The sequence below is a fragment of the Halictus rubicundus genome, chromosome 9 (genome assembly GCF_050948215.1).
Source record: "Halictus rubicundus isolate RS-2024b chromosome 9, iyHalRubi1_principal, whole genome shotgun sequence".
Lineage (NCBI taxonomy): Eukaryota > Metazoa > Arthropoda > Insecta > Hymenoptera > Halictidae > Halictus > Halictus rubicundus.
Genome location: NC_135157.1, coordinates 10530580 through 10547730, shown reverse-complemented (window position 1 = coordinate 10547730; position 17151 = coordinate 10530580). Strand labels below are relative to the sequence as shown.

The window sequence follows — 17151 nt, the reverse complement described above, 5'->3', positions numbered from 1 at the left end:
AGAAAGGGGAAACTCAATGCTTCACCAAGCGTTCCGTGGTCGAAACCAGCGCTCCCAGTTGTTGACTATACCAGAGAGGACAATAGCAATCATCAGTGCGTTGCGTGTTGCGGTCCGCGTCAGTCGATGTAGCGCTGCACGAATAACATCGCAGGGTGAGTTCCTCGTTCCGTTTAAAAATAACGTCTACATACGTTCGGTAAACCCTCGACTGACAGTATTACTCTACCAGGTCCGCTGTAGTTTGACAACGAAGTGCTACAATTTAGACTTCATGGAATTAGACAACGATCACCTTTTCCGTGTATCGCCGCTGTACAACCTTCAAGGGTGAACCGCCAGACAGCTCTATCAGGTATCAACTGAAATATGATTTTTCATTGACTTAATCTTTAACTTCTAGAGGATCGGCATTTTTCCGTTGAAAACTTGAATTTTCTTTACAAAAAATTGATATATACACGCAACCAATATGTTACACAAAATTCCCAAGTTTGTCCCTGGCCACTATAGCACCTGTCCGCCCCTCTAAAGGTTGTATGGGGCAGCTGCATCTTTAACAAGGCGCTTAACGGCTAAAGAATTCGTAATACAATATAAACAATATCCATGACATGTTACAGTGGCGTGTAAAATAATTTAGTTTGTTGGTTACATAGTTTGTTGGTTATGCAAATATTCCGTAAAGTATACGTTAACTGTATTCTAATTACAAAGTATAAGATTACAGTTTTGTTTGGTGTTAATGTACTGTATATTTAATGAGCTACGTTCGAATGGTTAAATAAGAATATTTGTGAACGAAAGTTAACTCGGTCGTTGAAGACACGCAACGTTGGTCGATTAAGACACACAGGCAGCCACTGTGAATCCGGTTCCTTGATAATTCCGATCAATAACTCCGCTTGTTTGGGTCTGGGTTGGTCGAGCGATAACATGTTACACTCCTTAAAGAAACGTTATCAACCCGATAAATAAATTTGCGGTCTTATTTTCGTATGTACTCTAAGTGTATATACAGTCTATCGCACGGTACGTACGCGTAAGTAACCTACATAGAAACATCGTTATTATACGCTCGAATATACTCGTTTCGTTAACTTGTAAATTATAAATGAATTAAATGTTAAATAATAAATTTTAAATAATTTCTTTTTTTCCAGACGGTATGAAGCATGCCGAACTTCTTATCTACCAAAGTAGTCGGTTGCATCGGAAAGTGCACTTCCGGTCTGAGCCCCGAAGAATTAGACCGCATCACAGATAATATACATAAAACCCTATCTCATCCGCGAGGCATAAAGATTTTTGAAAGATACTTGGAAAAATGCGAACTTACGGATAGCATCAACTGCCTGAATTTGTACAAAACCTGTTGCGACTTTATCAAGGCGGCGGAAAGTTGTTCGTAAGTAAAACTCATTGATACACGGTTGCAAAATATTACAAATACCAAAGTTTATTCCACTAAAATCAAGCGCATCCTCGAGATGAGAATTTTTTCGCAATAATTCGCTACTTTCAGGTCACATGGCTGGATCGGTAAAACAGTTTACCGGGCGAATGGAATATCCGTTAATTTTGCACAATTTATTTGAATTTAACTGATCGGACTCTGAAATTTGGCATTCGCATTAATGCGGATTTTTATTTTCAGAGAATCGAGAAGGGAGCCATCGCTGGAGGTATTAATAGGCCACGTCACGATAGCGAGAGAAATGGCGGAATATTTGGACGGTGTTACCCAAATAGACATGGATCTTATGCAGAGTTACAACAAGGCTTTAAATAGCGGGTCGAAGACCGATTTGCTCGCCGTTTTACAGGACACCAGATTCCGGTGTCAAGAGTACTTGGAGAATATTCATGGGAGCTTCAAAGAGTACGCGGCACAGCCGTGTCCATTAACAAAGTGATCAACGAATGAACTTTTGTAACTCGCATTTCTTCGCACGTTGACCGATCTGTACTCTCATGATTGCATTTCGTTAAAACAGATCGGAAGTCGACGTGATGCACGCGATTCACGCGTGAGTGCTGACTGATGATGTTGATCGTCACAGATTGACTTCTCTTCCGTACTTAAACTACATATGTAATTTAATAAATATGATAGTTGATATCTCTGTTGTTATATTGATTGTGTGCAATAATACCTCGTCCATTCATTGGTCTAATACCGATTAAAACTGGGATAAGGATCTGTATTTATTAATAAAAATGCAAACAAAAGACAGTGTCCTACCAATGAAGTGTTACCAGAATTATCCGTTGTCTGTTCAACTACTCTGAAGCCGTTCACGCTGGTCCTCAATTTGCCACGAGCGGTTGTCAAGTTGATGATCAGCGTTAATTAACGTCTACTGCCTAAACATTGAACCACCTTTCGAAAATCATGGAACACACGCGTCTGCAACAGATTTTGATTTCCAAGAGGGACTACGTCACGAAGATTAACGGTATTCGCGATACGGTGAACTCTCTGGAGGAAAGTTTCATGGTGTCCCGCAGCCTCGAGGCTGAACAGTGGCTGAAACACACGACGTTGAAGACGAAGAGCAAATTAGTCGCGGACGACTTGAAGAAAGCGAACAAGCGCAGCCAGAATATGCTGAGTACGTAAAGTTTCGGACAAAAATGAACTTCGTGACTGTAAAAATAGTAATCTTGCAGACTTGTTCAGGCAGAGCGTGACGGACATCCGGCTTGGGAACGAGATCGCGTTGCCGGAGTCCTTGAAGAGAGAAGTTCAAAGAACTTGGCATCAGAAGTATTAAAGTTTAACCATCTAATGAAAGAAAGGAATATTATTGAAACAGCCAAATTTCTGGTCAGATACGACTCGTTGCTGATGCAAAACGACCGATTGAGGGAAGAGCTTGCAACCGCCAATCGTTTTCTGAAAGAAAAATGCGCAGAGGTACGTCTACTTCCGGATCTAAATCGTTGCATGATCGCGTGTTAATGTTCACCGATGAAATGCATATAGGTCGACAACCTTCAGCAAAAGATGCTAGCTCTCGGAGAGAGGCTCGCGGAGAGCAACGGAGCCGTCGAAAATGTTTGCAGGAAGTATTTGAGGCTGAAGAAACGGAAGGATGAGCAGGAAACCCTGCTGCGAGGTTCCATCGAGACGCTACAGGTTGAAGCAAAATCAATTAGTGGTTCAAGGCTGCGGAACAATTGCATTGGCCCTGCAATATCTAATAAAGACTTATATGGGGCATACGTGCGAATCTTGTTTCACGACCGCGGAGAAAATCGGGACTACCGCGTCAACGGATTACCTACCAGAAGCGTAAATTTTTTAAACATTGTGCTGCACCCGAAAAAGTAGAAACTTGTTCGTTCACCAATGAAACTGTTGTCGCCATTAGGAGAAATTGATTAAGAAGCCCCTGGTAGTTAATCTTTAATTTTTATAGGACTATTAAGTTACCGCTGCTAGGCACATTTTATTTTGCACGAAGATCCGCAGTCTTAATAGCGAACCGGTTTGAAACGTTGAAAATGTTCACTCGTTAGGACATGTTGAAGAAAGCAAGTGGCACGACTACAGAGAGAATGACTATGTCGCTGAACCCGAGCAAGGAGATGCTGCTGGCCCAAGAAACTCGACGGAGCGATCGTCTGGCGCACGAGAACTCTCTCCTGAGGGTCCTCTTGCAGGAAGCAAGACGCGACATCAGGGTCGGCGCGGTCTCCATCGAAAGGACACGCAGTTAACTCGAAAGGAAAATTGTAAGCTTCGATCACGTCGTAGAACGGAAAGGAAGAACGGAGGCAAGAAGAATCTGTAAAGCCATACAGTTGCTTCTTTTTAGCACGTAAAGGGAAAGAGCAGGCGTTCAGGTCGCGTTCCCGAACGCGGGGCCAATGTTTAAGGACACCAAAATTATGCAACCGAAGGTAATAACCGGATAAAAGAGTCACGGTAAATTGGATCAGTGCCGATCGATGCCCAGTGCTTCACTATAAAAAGAGCAACACTGCTGAAAGTCGTCTTACTTGGTGCTGAACAGCATCGAGACCGTTCCGGAGCCAGGTCACTCTCGGTCGCCATGTAAGTTACGTCGAGGTCAACTTCGTTCGACCATTTTACATTTTACTTTTCAGCTTCTCGGTACACGCTCTTTTAATCAAATAAAATGTTCTAAGAAACAGTATTCATGTAATTCGGAAGATCGATTTATTTAATGTATTTAAAGTGTTTGATTCGCATTCTTGACAGGTCCAAAAAATTCGCAGGACCAACACACAGCCACTGCGACACATAGAGTCCTCGAGTGTAAAGCTACCGGAAGCAATCATGTCGAAAATATACCAAGTGCTTCTGACAATCTTCTCGCTTCTTCTCGCTCCATCGATCACCCTGACGTTGCTATGCCTATATCTCTATCGCCGTGTGATCGATGTCGTCTTGAGGATTCAGCTGAAGGAGAAGTACGCAGGTCTGCTCGATGGGACCGACAGCATCTGGGCCATAGAGGAGCCCTCGGCCCTAGCCGTGAGCAACATCCTCTTGATCTTCGAGAAGGACGCCAGGCATTCGAACACAAACTTTCTGGACAGCTTCAGGGAGTTGGTCAGGACTCGGATCCTCTCTTCGCTTCACGAGAAGCTTCTCTACAAGAGGAAGAAGAGGTTCGGTTACTATTATTGGGAGAGAAGCGAGGAGATTGACCTGAAGGAGCGAGTCAGGTGGTTGGAGTACGAGAGGAGCAGCTGCGACGGGTCATGCGACAATGTCTACAACGGCCACCTGAAGAGGATCCTGTGGAACGTCTGTAACCAGCCTCTTCCCGAGGATCACGCCGCTTCTTGGGAGATCCTGGTCGGAAAATGCTGCCCCAGGTCGAGTCACCATTACCTGCGGCGATTGGAGGAACGTTTGACCAGCAGGATCAAGATCCCTGTCCTTTTCAGGGTCCATCATTCGTTGGGGGACGGCATGGCTCTGCTGAAGTTCTTCAAGGAGGTCATCGTCGACAAGGAATCGGTCCAGGAGACTTACGTGCACGTGGAGCACACGAGTTTCAAAGTGAAGAGCCTGGAACAGAGGAAGACCAATCCCGTGAAACCTTCTTTGATCGGGGACAGAAGCTTACGGGGTTCTTTGCAGAGAGACGTCATGTCCGCTTCGATGCCGTTCATCCATTTCACGGTGTTCTCTCAAGTCCTGCAAGTGTTGGTGGTCCGGTTCTCGGAGGGATTGAAGTTTCTACAAAATCTCACCTGGGAGGATGCGAAGAGCAAGTTGAGAGTACTCGCTGACAACGAGATGGAGAGTTTGAGGCTCCTTCTTCTGACTCTGTGGAAAAACGTAAAGGGATTGACGAGATTAACGAAGATCGTCGTCGGGAGTCCTGCTTGCCTGGTCGCTCAGGCTTTCCGCAGTATGGATAAGAGGTCGCTTGGCAGTTTTCTCTTGGACTTTTCGTTTGAGGGATAGTTTGAGGAGCAATGTTGCGTGGTCTTGTTTCAGTGCGCTCCACGGAGCAAAGCTGACAGGTGAGAAGATCGTCTCCTATTGGCTGGAAGACGATTTCAAGAACACCTGCGACCAGAGACTCTTCACCAAGATCCAGAACATAAAGAGCATCACTGGATCCAGATTCGGGGACGTTCTACTGGCTGCTCTGTCCGTTGGCTTACACAAACACTTCGTCCGTGTACGCAACCCCTAAATTCGTTATCTTCGTGACACAACAGCACCGGGTCATTTCTGACACAGTAGCTGAGCGAATTCGCAAGACTTCGCGACGTTACGCAATTTTTTAACCAAATAATGTGTCTGACTCTTAAATCATCTGTTATAACGTATCTGAACATAAATGGAACCATTTATCCATTAATTCTAGAACAGACCTTGAAGAATCTAAAAACATATATATGCGTCATCCGGTGTGCATGTGTTAAGCAGTGAACTTGGCTAGAATTTAAACAATAGCTTTGCTGTACCTTCAATTTGTTTGGTCAAAGAATTGTTACTTTTTCAGACGAACGAACCTATCCCGGACGCAATGAGCGTCGTTCTACCAGCGAAGATAGAAGATTGGAGCGAAGATGTTCCCCTGAAGAACAACATTTCAGTCGGCATATTGCCGCTCGGCATCTCGAAAATAGGAGGCAAAGCGTCTGCGAATCCGCTCGAGAATAGCCAAATTTTGGAACGGCTCGAGGGCGTTAGGAGCGCGCACGATGCGCTCAAAAAGAGCCCAGATTACATGGTCAACTTCTTGGTGATGAAGTTCCTGTCGGCAGTGCTTCCGGAGAGGTTTATGCGACCGATCGTCAGGAGCCACAGCACCATAGTGTTCAGCAACCTGGTCGGTCCTCGGGAAGTTAAGGTGTTGGGGCATTCGGTGAAGAATATTGCCTTCTGGATACCAAACAGGTAATATCTCCGCTCTTATTTCATTTTATTCTTCCAGTAGAGTTCTGCTGGTCGAACGCAAAATAAAATAATGAACTATTTTCAGGGTCGACACTGGAATTGGATGCTCACTGTTAACTTATCGAGGCTACCTGCACCTGTCCCTGATCGCTGACAAAGCTCTGGTGCAAAACGAGAAAGCTCTCACGCAGATCCTGGAAAACACCGTGCAGGAGATCGAGAACCTCTACGACAGACTGACGTTGTCCTTCTTCTCGAAGAAACTCCGCAGGAGTATGTCAACGCCCACGAAAAAAGGTAATCATCGGAGAAACCGGAGAGTATGCGATTGTACGTCGTGATTAACAATTACCAATTTCAGCAATCGGTGCGTTGTAAAGCTGCGGAGAAGGAAGTCCCCTCTCGACTATGGCTCTTTTAGTCGCGTGAGCGTACCCGTGTTGTCTGTGTGCGACAGATCTTTTTTACTGCGAACGAAACGGTTTTGTAACGAAAGTGTCGACAATCATAGAAACCTTCACCGCTAACATTCTTGTAAATAATTGCTCTTCGGCCATCCTCCGTTAGCCTCGTGGGTTAATTGTTAATTCTACTGGGAGCATGTTTATCCAGTAACCCGAAGCTTACTTGCATTTGTAACACCCACGCTTTCATCGTCAAAAATATATTTCGAACTTGTACATATATCTCCTAGTAAAAGTATATTTTCAGAAACCTGATCGCTTCGACGACTGTATCATGTAAAATGGACCGCCTTCCGACTTCGCGAAAAATTCTCGTGCACTATTATTACACCGGCTGTCGGTGAACGAGAGACGTGAAAAAATGAAATTACGATGGCAAAGGATCGTACAGTCATAATATTAAAATATGTAGATGAGTCTCCATTGTAAAAGGTATACCGCGCTTACAAAATAAGGTATCGTACAATTTGAAGCAGTAGATCAAGAGGTAAGCAGTATAGGAAGACAACTGCGTGGAGTATTAATAAAATAAGGAACCCGAGGGTTATTTCCATTATTGCTGCGACTCGATACGAGAGATCGGGCTCTTCTTCACTGAAAATTGGCGATACTCGATCAACGGTTCGACTTCAGGAAGACGTACGGCCAGAAGACGATGTCGAAGAGGGTGTTGAAGAAGGAGAAGTTGGATCGCTGGCGACTCGAAGCTTTCGGGTTCGCGTTTATCAACGAGCTGGTTTTCTCGTGAAGAAGCAGCGGACTTTTCATTTTGTTTTTACTCCGTTTCCTTCTTCTCTCTTTGTCGTTGTACCTGTCGGACGAAGTCCCTTCCGAGCTCGTGTCGATGTACTTGCGATGTCTCAGAGGCCTGTCAGAACATAGTTAAGAGACGAACTATGAGAATCGAATTACAATTTTCAAGTCCGTAGAGGCGCTTCGACCAAAACGCTAAACAATCCTTTGTTTTTACAAATTTCTCGAAAGAACAGGTCATCGTTTGTATGCTTTCCAAAATTTCAAAGTAATTGTTTTCGCGATCGGAGGGTTCTGTTTATAATTTTATAAATTAGCGGAACCATTTCTTCTTCTTGTATTCCTCCGGAGAGGAACTCTTCAAGTCACTGTCGTCATCCGGTCGACTCGAGCACGGTAAATTCTGGTTCGTGCAGGTCTTGCAAGGACAATTCAATTTCAGATTCTGTAAGATCGATAGAACCTGTGGATCGTTGAGGCTGTCGACGATGGGTGTGGAGTTGTCGGTCGGCGACAGTGCGTGAGTGCCTTCCGCCTCCGTTTCCGAAGTTCTCTCGTCGTCCCAGACTATTCTGGAAAAAACATGGCAATTATCAGTAAATTATTATCCTTTGTTACAATCTTTTACGTGGGAACCAACTTTGTCTCCTTTACAGTTTTCTCCGAATGAACTTCTTCGTTCTTAATCTTATCTTGAACTTGATCGGACTTTACCGCCGCTTCTTTTTCTGGTACATCGATGCTGTAAATTTATACTGAACATTTCATCGATTCATATTTTTATAGACTGGTAATTATTGAAATGATTCAGGGAAAGATTTGAACTGACTTGTTCTGGTCGCAACCAGGAGGACATTTCGCATTCGTGCAGTCTTTCAGCTTTCTGCTGGCCGTGGTTTTCTTACCCTATTGCATATAGATCATACTTTAGTTATAATCTTTCTTTATTTGATTTCTAATCTATGTACCGAACGAAACTCCTGCACCGTTTGGACCGGCAAAGCGACAATTTTCGCTCTGGGAATTCGGCTGCCTTTAACTGGATGAACCGGCGATTTTTCAATGTTCTTATGTTCTACCGGTTCTTCGTTCTCCTTCGCCTTCTCATTTTCCACATCGTTTTCAACTGTCTGATCGTTGTGGCCTTTGCCGATCACCTCGATCGTCGTGATCTTGTACGACAGATTCTGAGCTTCTGTGGTTTGCTATAAATCAGAAGATCGTAAGATACTAATTATACGCTAGAACTTCCACCCCTTCCACTGCAAGCATTTCTCGATGCCGTCGACTTTCAAAGTTAAAATCTCGGGAACCAACAATTTCATCGATTATTCGAAGGATCGAACCTTCAAGAAATTGGTGAGATTGTCGACGTCGACGACGTCGTTGCCGACGTTCTCCTTCTCGTCCTTCTTGTCGTAGGATGTTCCAGACGCCACCGATTCCTTCGTGCAATCGGCAGCCTTGACCGTTGGCGATCGCGCGTTATATCTCACTCGTTTCGTCCCCGGAGCCTGATATCTTTTCTGAAAATTCTTTCTTGACGTAAATCGGCTTCCGACGCGAATTTTCACGGCCCTCTTTTTAACCGGTAACCCACTAACCATCGGGTAGCGACCGTTCTTCTTCAAATCGAGGAAATTAGGCACGTCCGGCTGGCTGACGGCGGCGTCATAATCGTACGTGATACTCGGCATCTTTTGTCCACGATCTTTCCCGCCAAAACGAGGCGTGGCCAACTTCTTCACCGGCGACGGATCGCCGAGCCCGCGTTGGGATCTCGCGCTCATCGTTTTCTCGACATGGCGACGATTCCGACTAAGAAAACACGGAAATTTTAAAAAAGTAATTTCTGACATTGTCGGGAACTTCGATTAAAAGAAACAAAATTTAATTTAATTTTTCAACGAAAATAGATCGAGTTCTGCGTAATTCTTATATTATATTAGCAGACTACAGATTTTAACGACAATAATGGACGGGTGAAAAACAGTGTGGAGGTATTAGAAAAATTGAAGAAGTATTTAGCTGTCCCAAAAGCTCGTTTCGTTTTCAATTAATGCGTTCGATGCAAATTCAAACTGGACTCGTAAAAAGGCAAATGGCACGAATAAATAAAAACTAGTCTGGAGAAATATAAAACAGTAATGAACCCATGATCACGTCTTTTTGTACATGCTCGTGTTATTTAACAGTATTAAATGTGCGCACATTGCGAAAGAACCTTTCGAGACAACCTAATACATGTTCATCTAATTTTCATTTCTCACGGTCAAACTTAGAAAATTTTTATTTTGCATCCGCTGTCTGTTTATTAAATTAAATCGCCAGTAATCTGTTGGGATTCGAGTTCGATTCACAGTACGAATTTGCATATGAGAACGTACGCGGAAGCGATCGAGCCACGTGTTTCCGGTTCCAGCCGTTTTTTCGTGCGCCTACGCGGCCTCAATTTGCTCCAGAGCTTCAGGACTGCGTTCGAGGACCCGATTTCGATCTTCTTCAAGGCCAGGCTTCCTTGGTCGACAGAGGTTACGGGTCTCGGGTTTCCATCACCGGTCCATTCTGACGTCTTTTCTTCCGCCTGTTGCGGCAATGGCGACCTCGGTTTCCGGCGGAAGTGCGACTGAAATCGGAAGTGCAGTTTCCTCGGGTTCGCCAGTATTCCCGGTGCTCGTTGTTACATCTTACGGACTAACGTCGACATGCCAGCCAGATTTCTTCCCCGATGGTATCGCGTTCACAGTATTTTGGTTAAACAGAAGACTTTTCGCCGGATCCTCCAGTGCCATCTCGATCGCCCGTTCAAATATTACGATTGCGCGCGAATATGGCCGCGGACGATTAACGCTAGCTCTAAAAAATTACTATTTTTGGGTGCTCAAAATGACAACTCACTCAACATTTTGTTACGTCATTTGTCGTCGAGTCTGGTGAAAGTAGGAGACAAAGAATGCGAACACACAGTACGGAAGTTGAACAGCATTAACAAGTTCACTTTATTTATGCATTATTGTAAAATTTAACGAAGGATTTCCTTCCGGAGTTCACAGGTAGCAACACGGGATTAACATCTTCCCATCCAGTTTATTTGGTTCGTTATTTATCAGATAAAAATGCAAACATCGTCCAGTTGTAATCACCGCACAGCACAGTTCAGTAGAATCGGTGGGATTATGTTTTCAACATCGGCCTGTGCAGGAGGATACGGATCACGAATCGCGATATCTTCTCGTAAGCTAAGAACATCAACGCGGATGTTAGCACAGTCTGGAGTAACTTGGCTTCCATTCCCTTGTACAATCCTGCTATTCCCTGTTTCCTGTGAACGAATGCGAATTCATTGACTCAAGGGAAACTACATTTTTAATTAAAAGTCGTTCATCGATCAATGAAAACTATTTCTAGCGAATTAAACACATTATTTGAATAATCTCCTCGTTCTCCAACTGTTAATGCAAATTATTTTCTACTCGCGTTCTGCAATCTAATTATTGTAATGAACTATGCGAACGTTAGATACTTACTTTAATATATACATAAGTATTTGTAGTGTGCCAGCGTCGGGCGGAAGATTCGGATACTTGTAACCTTGCTGAAAATTAGAGAACAATTTTGTAAATAATATTGCATTAACTCAAGAATAGAAATAAACCAAATAAAAATTTGTTTGTACCATTAATAATTTTGATAAGTTTGTGATAACTGGACTGCCTAAAAATAATTCTGGTACCTTGGAAATAACATAACAATATTCCTAGATTTTTCTAGTCTTTTAAAACTCTTTTAAGGAATTCTAGTCTTTCAAAATACCCTCAATAGTCTTCATTGCTCTATGGGGCAATGTCCCAGCTGCAGATAAAGTCAAGAGCAACGAAACCACGCCCACTCAGGACACTCCCCCGTTTAACGCCATCTGCTCCAAACTATTGCTCCCAGGGGCAACCGAAGAAGCTCTCAAGTGTGAAGAGAGCCTTGCCCGAATAAAAATTCCCGACTCACCCTAAGTTTCGTTTGCACCAACTGCAACGGGTAAGTCAGCGCGGTGGAAATCGTCTTGGCAACAGCACCAATGGCAAAGAACATCCATGCTGGAGGCTGCGCGCCTTTCAAGGACGCGGTGATCCTCCTCTTGATGCTCTCGTAGGTCATGAACTGAATAGCAGGGTTCGTCACGAGCATCAGACTGGGCAAAGTCCCTGCCCACAGTTTTCCCAGACCTTCGTATTTCCATATCTGAAGGAGCCCATCTGAAACACAAGATGGAGGTTCGACTACAGAGCGTCGAAGAGCAAGAGCAAACAGAGTCACCTTAGCAATTGACATTAATCGCTGGCTTCGAATGTATCTCCGAGTTTAAATACTTTATGTGATTATAAGTTCTAGAGACTCATCTCGTCGTACTCTAAATTGATGCAATAGGCACTTGGACATTACCCCGGAGACCTTTAAACGGTGATTACATAATCATGAACGACGCAGGGTTAATGAAATGTAGATTTATACAAATTTATGGTAACTGGACTGTAGTCTGCCCCATACGTTATGTCGTAGAGGTAAAGAAGAAATTGTAGAATTTGTTACTTTTGATAAATGAAATTGTTGTTAGAACAGTTTGATTTTTACGTGAATGCTTATACTTTTTTTGGTGACGTTTAGTAATTCAATTTAACATTATGCAGACAAAAGGATTTGAAGAGTTTTCGCGGTTTGTTTAGAATCTTACCTAACAACGTGTTGTATTCGTTGTTGTTCCTCTCTGAGTCTAGACCTACACCTCTCATTTTTAGCCTCGTGTTCACCACCCACAATGGTGTCGTCGTGAGGACAGTGACTATGCCTGAAACAATGAAACTGTGCTGAGGATATACCGTAAATTATCACGTTAAATGAAGAATGAAATAACTGTTCTCGAAACTCTTGTACTGCATTATCTTTTATCTCAGCTGTTCTTATTTTCCTATTTCTGTATCTGTTACAGCCACAATTGTGAAATAGGAACATAAAACAACGGATTTCATGCACTTATGACAAAGATGACTAGGTGTAATCTAAAACAGTAAAAGCGTCAGAAGAATTTATGTTGCATTATTCCCAATCTATTAAATATATTACGAAAGTAAATAAATTTATATTTAGCTCCAGTTCGTTGCAATTCAGAACATTTTTATCTATAGATCCGCTGTCTGGTTATCATAATTCTGAACAGTACCAGCAATGGACGCAACCATAAGGTCGTTCCCAGCCGTCTGATTCCTCTGGCTCCTGAGCATCTTCAGCCCGTGGAATGTGTAGAAGTAAACAAAGTTGCTGGCGCAGAGACTCTGCAGAACCGGTACCATTCCTCTATACAGCGTGTACCTTTGCAAAGAAAAAAAAAAAAAAAAACAAAGAATTATATAAAGAAGAAGTTAGAAAATCCGAAGTGTAAGAATTCCCGAAGCCCGTTGCGCAACTGTTGGAGTGCTACAAAGAAACGCCAAGCGAGATTTGCCTAATGCAAACTCGACTGCGCAAACGTTTAATGCGAGCTCGAGGCAATTATTGTTTCAGCAATTATCGTCCCCCGGTTTGTTTGATTGCGCGCGTGTGTGCTCTACGAAATTATACGTACGGTCCTTCCTTCATCACTAGATCGTGGATCACCGCCAGCGTGTTCTTCGCCTCTCGGCCTTCCTCCACTGTGAAAAAGAGAGAGATCGTTATAGAAACTGTCGGTGGTAAATCAGAGAATCGAACGGTGTAAATCGACTCACATTGTAGGCGACTTTTCACGGTGTCCAGGGGGAAAAGTGTCCCCATGGCGACCACGCTACCCTGCAAAAAGGTATTCGCGTTACGAACGTGCCGAGTTCTTTCGCGCGGGGATTGTGATTTATTCACCCTTTGCACGTACGGTTAAAGTTCGGCAATATATGATTTATTTTTGCGCCAGTTATTTTACCGATTCACTTTGCATTCGTTAAAAATGCCATACTTTTAGGATCACGAGAAACACGTCGGACCGCAAAGGGTTAAACATGAAACATTTTGAACAATGATGCAGCAATTTTTAGTGGCGCCCGAGTCCGCCGTTCGAGTGCTAAGGGTGCATTTGAATCATGCTTACGGCGGCCCCGGAAATCGCGTGCACCAGCGTCTCGTAGGTGAAGAGGCTCCCGTTGTGATCTCGGCCACCCATTTTGCCTGGCCGATGCGAACCGGAAACGCAGAATGTGTTCTCGATCGAGAGTTAGTCGGCGATCATGTCGCTGCTAGATCGACGAGCGTTCTGCAAACACGTGTTTATCTGTAATCAATGGATTCATCGATAATCAATATGATACGGTGTAACGTCGTGACGAGCAATTAAACCTCGGACCCGACGATCAAGGACGCAGCGAAACCGATCGTTAAATTGGCGCTGTTTGCATTTTGGACGGTTTTCGTTGTCCAGAAAGTTGCTTCGGGGAAGCAATAAATAACAATCGTCTCAGCGAATCGCATTCGGCGATGCCAATTTAGAGGATTAAATTATTTACTGCCTGCCGAAGCGTTTAATTTAAGTCGGCTGAAGTATCAAATTTATACATTCAGTGAAATTGAATGAGACGATCGCGTTTCTTGCGGGAACTTTTAACGAAGCAGGTAAACTCCTCAACCTGGTTTAAAAGCTATTAAAATGTGCATTAGCATAGATATCTGCAGTGTATATAATATCAATTTGCATACTTAAACGAGTGAATACAAATTATATTCGGGAAGCCTGTGGCACAGTGAGAGTTACTTTTTCTGAAATTTCTTGAAAGTTCGGAAAAATGTCTGGGTCATATTTCACAGGATTTTTAGGTTCGAGTATAGTTAATCACTTTTGCAAAGTGCAATGATTACATTGCATCTCGTAAAAGACCCGGCGCTAGTCTGCGAGATTATCTCGAGGTTATCTAGATAACGACAACACCGTCGCCTCGTTCCCTCGAAGTATAATTGAATTATTGGAGTCGATAACAACGACGCAAGGCACTAACTTATTACGAAAGCCTAACGTCGTCAAACTATTTTTACAGATTTCCATACTGATTATTAGATTTGCGGATATTTATGCAAATACAAATTTCTGCCCGATAACCTACAGAAATTAGACAAAAATTTTGATATCGACTCTACGAGGCTAATTAAAGGTACTCAATTTGTTTTTATAGTAACTTTGAGCAATTTGCTGGTAATCTCAAATTCGCAATGCTTAAATTGCCGAATTGAATTTTTTTCAGGCAACAATTTCGCACTACGAATTGTTATTACGTTGATTCTTTGTTAACGATAACAGTTGCATATCTATTGTCAAGCTTAAAATTATTATCGGACTGCGGACGTTTGCTGAAGTGCGGACGTAGCAATTTTGTTCGCAAGCCTACAAGTTGTTTGCAACACCGTAACACGATAACTTTCCTCGAAACTATTATTTAAACGGAAACGATGATCTGCCTTCAGGCATAGAACGGTCATTAAAACGACTATTATTAGATTTCCGGCGGGCTGATGCTGAAATACCTTCACCAAATCCAGGCAATAAATTTCTTTCGATTCGTACACACGCGTGTCCGTGTCGCAGCGATTGCAAAAGCGTTTATATATGGCATTGGCTTGAACAGTTTCCAAATATACGGAATGTGCTCGATACCAAAAACGTGGAACACGATTGGTTAATTCCAGTGCTTAACGGCATACAACAAAGACACGTGACGAATATTTCAAAAGAGATCTCCAAAACATTTAATTCTTTTGATATTAACAGACTGTGGATTTCTAGGAAAATATAGGAGCCGCATTCAGTTATTTTCTCAATAATATTAAAGAACTGAAAATAATGCAAAAGTGGTTTTAAATTCTTTAAATGTCTTCGTCGTTTTGTAATTGTCAATATCAAACTCAACAAATTTTCTTTTTCCACCAGGAAATTACAAAGAGCTGACTTGACCGTTGCAAAAATATAAGAAGTAATTTAGGAGTAATAAATAAATCAGTTAACGCAATAAGTATGGTCGTAACGTAAACGAGTTCGGTTGTATTCAATGTTTATTAACCAAGCGACATATTAACCTTGCTAATCAGTACGCTGCGGATTTTATGCATCTACGACAACAGTGATCAAATACAAATTGTAAAGATATTAAAAGAATGACGTTGGCATGTTATTCTCGACTCGAATGATTCAAAGATATTTAATTTCACTTCTGTCTCCCAGAATTGACTTCCGCAATTCTGATCGTGCACACAGATCCTCAGTCTACCAATCACGGTCGTGCGCATTTGCCATTAATTTTTTCGAACGCATGTTTTCGTTATACTTACATACAACCGAACGTGTTCGTGCTACAACCTAATGCTTCCTCCGCCGGAAGCGTTTGTTCACAGCGACGTGTACGCAGTCAAGATTGATCTACAACAACAATGCTAGAAACCGGTAGACGCAAACCTCCGCAGTCCGATTGCTGATCTATTAAGTAGAATTGGCACTGCACCGGACGGACCAGGCGGTTCTCGCGCACAGTAGAATCAGTCCCATGCTGTCTGGCCACGGATTGATTAGCCGAGATGATCGAGTAGTACGATTATTAGCTTCGTCGAGCGATCGCGTCCTGGCTCGACGAGCAGCGTGCTGACACTGTCGAGCAAAAATTTCTCAATCCGTCACTCTACGTATAGAGTGTGTGAGAGAGAGAGAGGGAGAGAGGGGGGAGAGAGCGAAAGAGAAAGAGAGAAGAGAACCCACGTACCGGTAGTCGCCTAACGCTGTTATGCGAGCGCCAGCACGGCCTTCGCGGCCCGTGTACAGTGGATCCCTGTTCCTTTTACCGCGCGCACTTCTGCGAACGGTCTTTCTGCTAGACTGTTAGGCTACGCCGAGCGAAACGCGAGGCTCCTTCTCGAATCATCCTACTCGAGGCGTGCCTGATAAAATGACTTCGGCCATGACGCACCGTATATTAGCACGCTTGCGCGTGTTCTTGCGCCTCTGCGATTCGAAGAGGTCGATGTGGCGCGACTCACGTGCTCCTATTCGAGCACGCGCGGTTTCCTGCCCGATACCGAGCCGCTTTTTCGTTTGAAAGGTTGATTCACCTCGTTTGCGGCTCGCCCTCCCTAGCGGCGCGGTTTCGTCCCCACCGTGATCCGTCGATGCCGTTTCATATCTATCTTTATACTCGAGAGATGTTGCGTAGTTGTTAGGTAATAGTCTAACGGCTTGTCCGCGTTGGTGACGCGGTTTTACCTCGATTATGGCTCGTTCTCGTTTGCGGCGCGGTTTTGTCCTCACCGTGACCCGTTAATGCTACTTTTGTTTATAATCGTGTGATGTTGTGGAGTTGATAGATAATAGTCTAACAGCTCTCCCTCGTTAGCGGCACGGTTTTACTTCGTTTACGTTTTGCTCTCTATAACGGCGCGATTTTCCCTCCATTTGTCAGTGATAGTTTATGTTTGTTTATGCTCGTGTGATGTTGTAGAGTCTTTTGCTAACAGTCTAACGACTCGTCCTTATTAGCGGTGCGATTT

The 17151-nt window shown here is 43.5% G+C and overlaps 5 protein-coding genes across 13 annotated transcripts; 3 read left to right on the top strand and 2 right to left on the bottom strand.

Moving 5' to 3' along the window:
* Window positions 1–50: 50 nt before the first annotated feature.
* LOC143357476 (uncharacterized) lies at window positions 51–1928 on the top strand. 2 transcript variants are annotated; one of them, XM_076794003.1, is made up of 4 exons: window positions 51–155; window positions 233–355; window positions 1164–1408; window positions 1658–1928. In XM_076794003.1, the coding sequence occupies exons 3-4, from the start codon at window positions 1176–1178 to the stop codon at window positions 1914–1916; spliced, it is 492 nt and encodes a 163-aa protein (XP_076650118.1). In that variant the 5' UTR covers window positions 51–155; window positions 233–355; window positions 1164–1175; the 3' UTR covers window positions 1917–1928. The 2 variants fall into 2 exon arrangements, with proteins under 2 accessions (XP_076650118.1, XP_076650119.1); XM_076794004.1 differs by lacking the exon at window positions 233–355 and having other exon boundaries at window positions 91–155.
* A 467-nt stretch (window positions 1929–2395) lies between these two features.
* On the top strand, window positions 2396–3726 carry LOC143356986 (uncharacterized). The gene is made up of 5 exons (XM_076793100.1): window positions 2396–2615; window positions 2674–2770; window positions 2836–2920; window positions 2990–3142; window positions 3526–3726. The coding sequence occupies exons 1-5, from the start codon at window positions 2396–2398 to the stop codon at window positions 3724–3726; spliced, it is 756 nt and encodes a 251-aa protein (XP_076649215.1).
* A 192-nt stretch (window positions 3727–3918) lies between these two features.
* On the top strand, window positions 3919–7073 carry LOC143357470 (uncharacterized). The gene is made up of 6 exons (XM_076793992.1): window positions 3919–4063; window positions 4232–5409; window positions 5486–5672; window positions 6000–6397; window positions 6483–6694; window positions 6759–7073. The coding sequence occupies exons 2-6, from the start codon at window positions 4310–4312 to the stop codon at window positions 6773–6775; spliced, it is 1914 nt and encodes a 637-aa protein (XP_076650107.1). The 5' UTR covers window positions 3919–4063; window positions 4232–4309; the 3' UTR covers window positions 6776–7073.
* Window positions 7074–7240: 167 nt separating this feature from the next.
* Window positions 7241–10129, bottom strand: LOC143357472 (uncharacterized). Of its 4 annotated transcripts, XM_076793994.1 has the most exons (8): window positions 10002–10129; window positions 9219–9432; window positions 8961–9140; window positions 8583–8819; window positions 8444–8520; window positions 8255–8356; window positions 7938–8186; window positions 7241–7729 (listed from the first exon to the last, which is right to left on the bottom strand). In XM_076793994.1, the coding sequence occupies exons 2-8, from the start codon at window positions 9402–9404 to the stop codon at window positions 7477–7479; spliced, it is 1284 nt and encodes a 427-aa protein (XP_076650109.1). In that variant the 5' UTR covers window positions 9405–9432; window positions 10002–10129; the 3' UTR covers window positions 7241–7476. The 4 variants fall into 4 exon arrangements, 3 of the variants coding, with proteins under 3 accessions (XP_076650109.1, XP_076650108.1, XP_076650110.1); XM_076793993.1 differs by having other exon boundaries at window positions 8961–9432; XR_013082818.1 differs by having other exon boundaries at window positions 7595–7729; window positions 8269–8356; window positions 8961–9432.
* A 452-nt stretch (window positions 10130–10581) lies between these two features.
* Pmp34 (Peroxisomal Membrane Protein 34) lies at window positions 10582–16559 on the bottom strand. 5 transcript variants are annotated; one of them, XM_076793997.1, is made up of 10 exons: window positions 16371–16559; window positions 15946–16258; window positions 13724–13903; window positions 13371–13431; window positions 13229–13295; window positions 12827–12975; window positions 12341–12454; window positions 11617–11864; window positions 11142–11209; window positions 10582–10936 (listed from the first exon to the last, which is right to left on the bottom strand). In XM_076793997.1, exons 3-10 carry the CDS (start codon window positions 13793–13795, stop codon window positions 10789–10791), a joined length of 927 nt encoding a protein of 308 aa, XP_076650112.1. In that variant the 5' UTR covers window positions 13796–13903; window positions 15946–16258; window positions 16371–16559; the 3' UTR covers window positions 10582–10788. The 5 variants fall into 5 exon arrangements, with proteins under 5 accessions (XP_076650112.1, XP_076650114.1, XP_076650116.1 ...); XM_076793999.1 differs by having other exon boundaries at window positions 16070–16258; XM_076794001.1 differs by having other exon boundaries at window positions 16116–16258.
* Window positions 16560–17151: the final 592 nt, after the last annotated feature.

Coding starts and splice junctions, on each gene's coding strand:
- LOC143357476 (XM_076794003.1), top strand. CDS start 1,176: ATGCCGAACTTCTTATCTACCAAAGTAGTCGGTTGCATCGGAAAGTGC. Junction 1,409..1,657: donor AAGGCGGCGGAAAGTTGTTC/GTAAGTAAAACT, acceptor TTTTATTTTCAG/AGAATCGAGAAGGGAGCCAT.
- LOC143356986 (XM_076793100.1), top strand. CDS start 2,396: ATGGAACACACGCGTCTGCAACAGATTTTGATTTCCAAGAGGGACTAC. Junction 2,771..2,835: donor CAAAGAACTTGGCATCAGAA/GTATTAAAGTTT, acceptor ATTTCTGGTCAG/ATACGACTCGTTGCTGATGC. Junction 3,143..3,525: donor GTTCCATCGAGACGCTACAG/GTTGAAGCAAAA, acceptor TTCACTCGTTAG/GACATGTTGAAGAAAGCAAG.
- LOC143357470 (XM_076793992.1), top strand. CDS start 4,310: ATGTCGAAAATATACCAAGTGCTTCTGACAATCTTCTCGCTTCTTCTC. Junction 5,673..5,999: donor TACACAAACACTTCGTCCGT/GTACGCAACCCC, acceptor TTACTTTTTCAG/ACGAACGAACCTATCCCGGA. Junction 6,398..6,482: donor GCCTTCTGGATACCAAACAG/GTAATATCTCCG, acceptor AACTATTTTCAG/GGTCGACACTGGAATTGGAT.
- LOC143357472 (XM_076793993.1), bottom strand. CDS start 9,404: ATGAGCGCGAGATCCCAACGCGGGCTCGGCGATCCGTCGCCGGTGAAG. Junction 8,357..8,443: donor CCTGGTTGCGACCAGAACAA/GTCAGTTCAAAT, acceptor ATAAATTTACAG/CATCGATGTACCAGAAAAAG. Junction 8,187..8,254: donor AAAACTGTAAAGGAGACAAA/GTTGGTTCCCAC, acceptor TGTTTTTTCCAG/AATAGTCTGGGACGACGAGA.
- Pmp34 (XM_076793997.1), bottom strand. CDS start 13,795: ATGGGTGGCCGAGATCACAACGGGAGCCTCTTCACCTACGAGACGCTG. Junction 13,432..13,723: donor ACGCGATTTCCGGGGCCGCC/GTAAGCATGATT, acceptor ACCTTTTTGCAG/GGTAGCGTGGTCGCCATGGG. Junction 11,865..12,340: donor CGAATACAACACGTTGTTAG/GTAAGATTCTAA, acceptor CTTGTGTTTCAG/ATGGGCTCCTTCAGATATGG.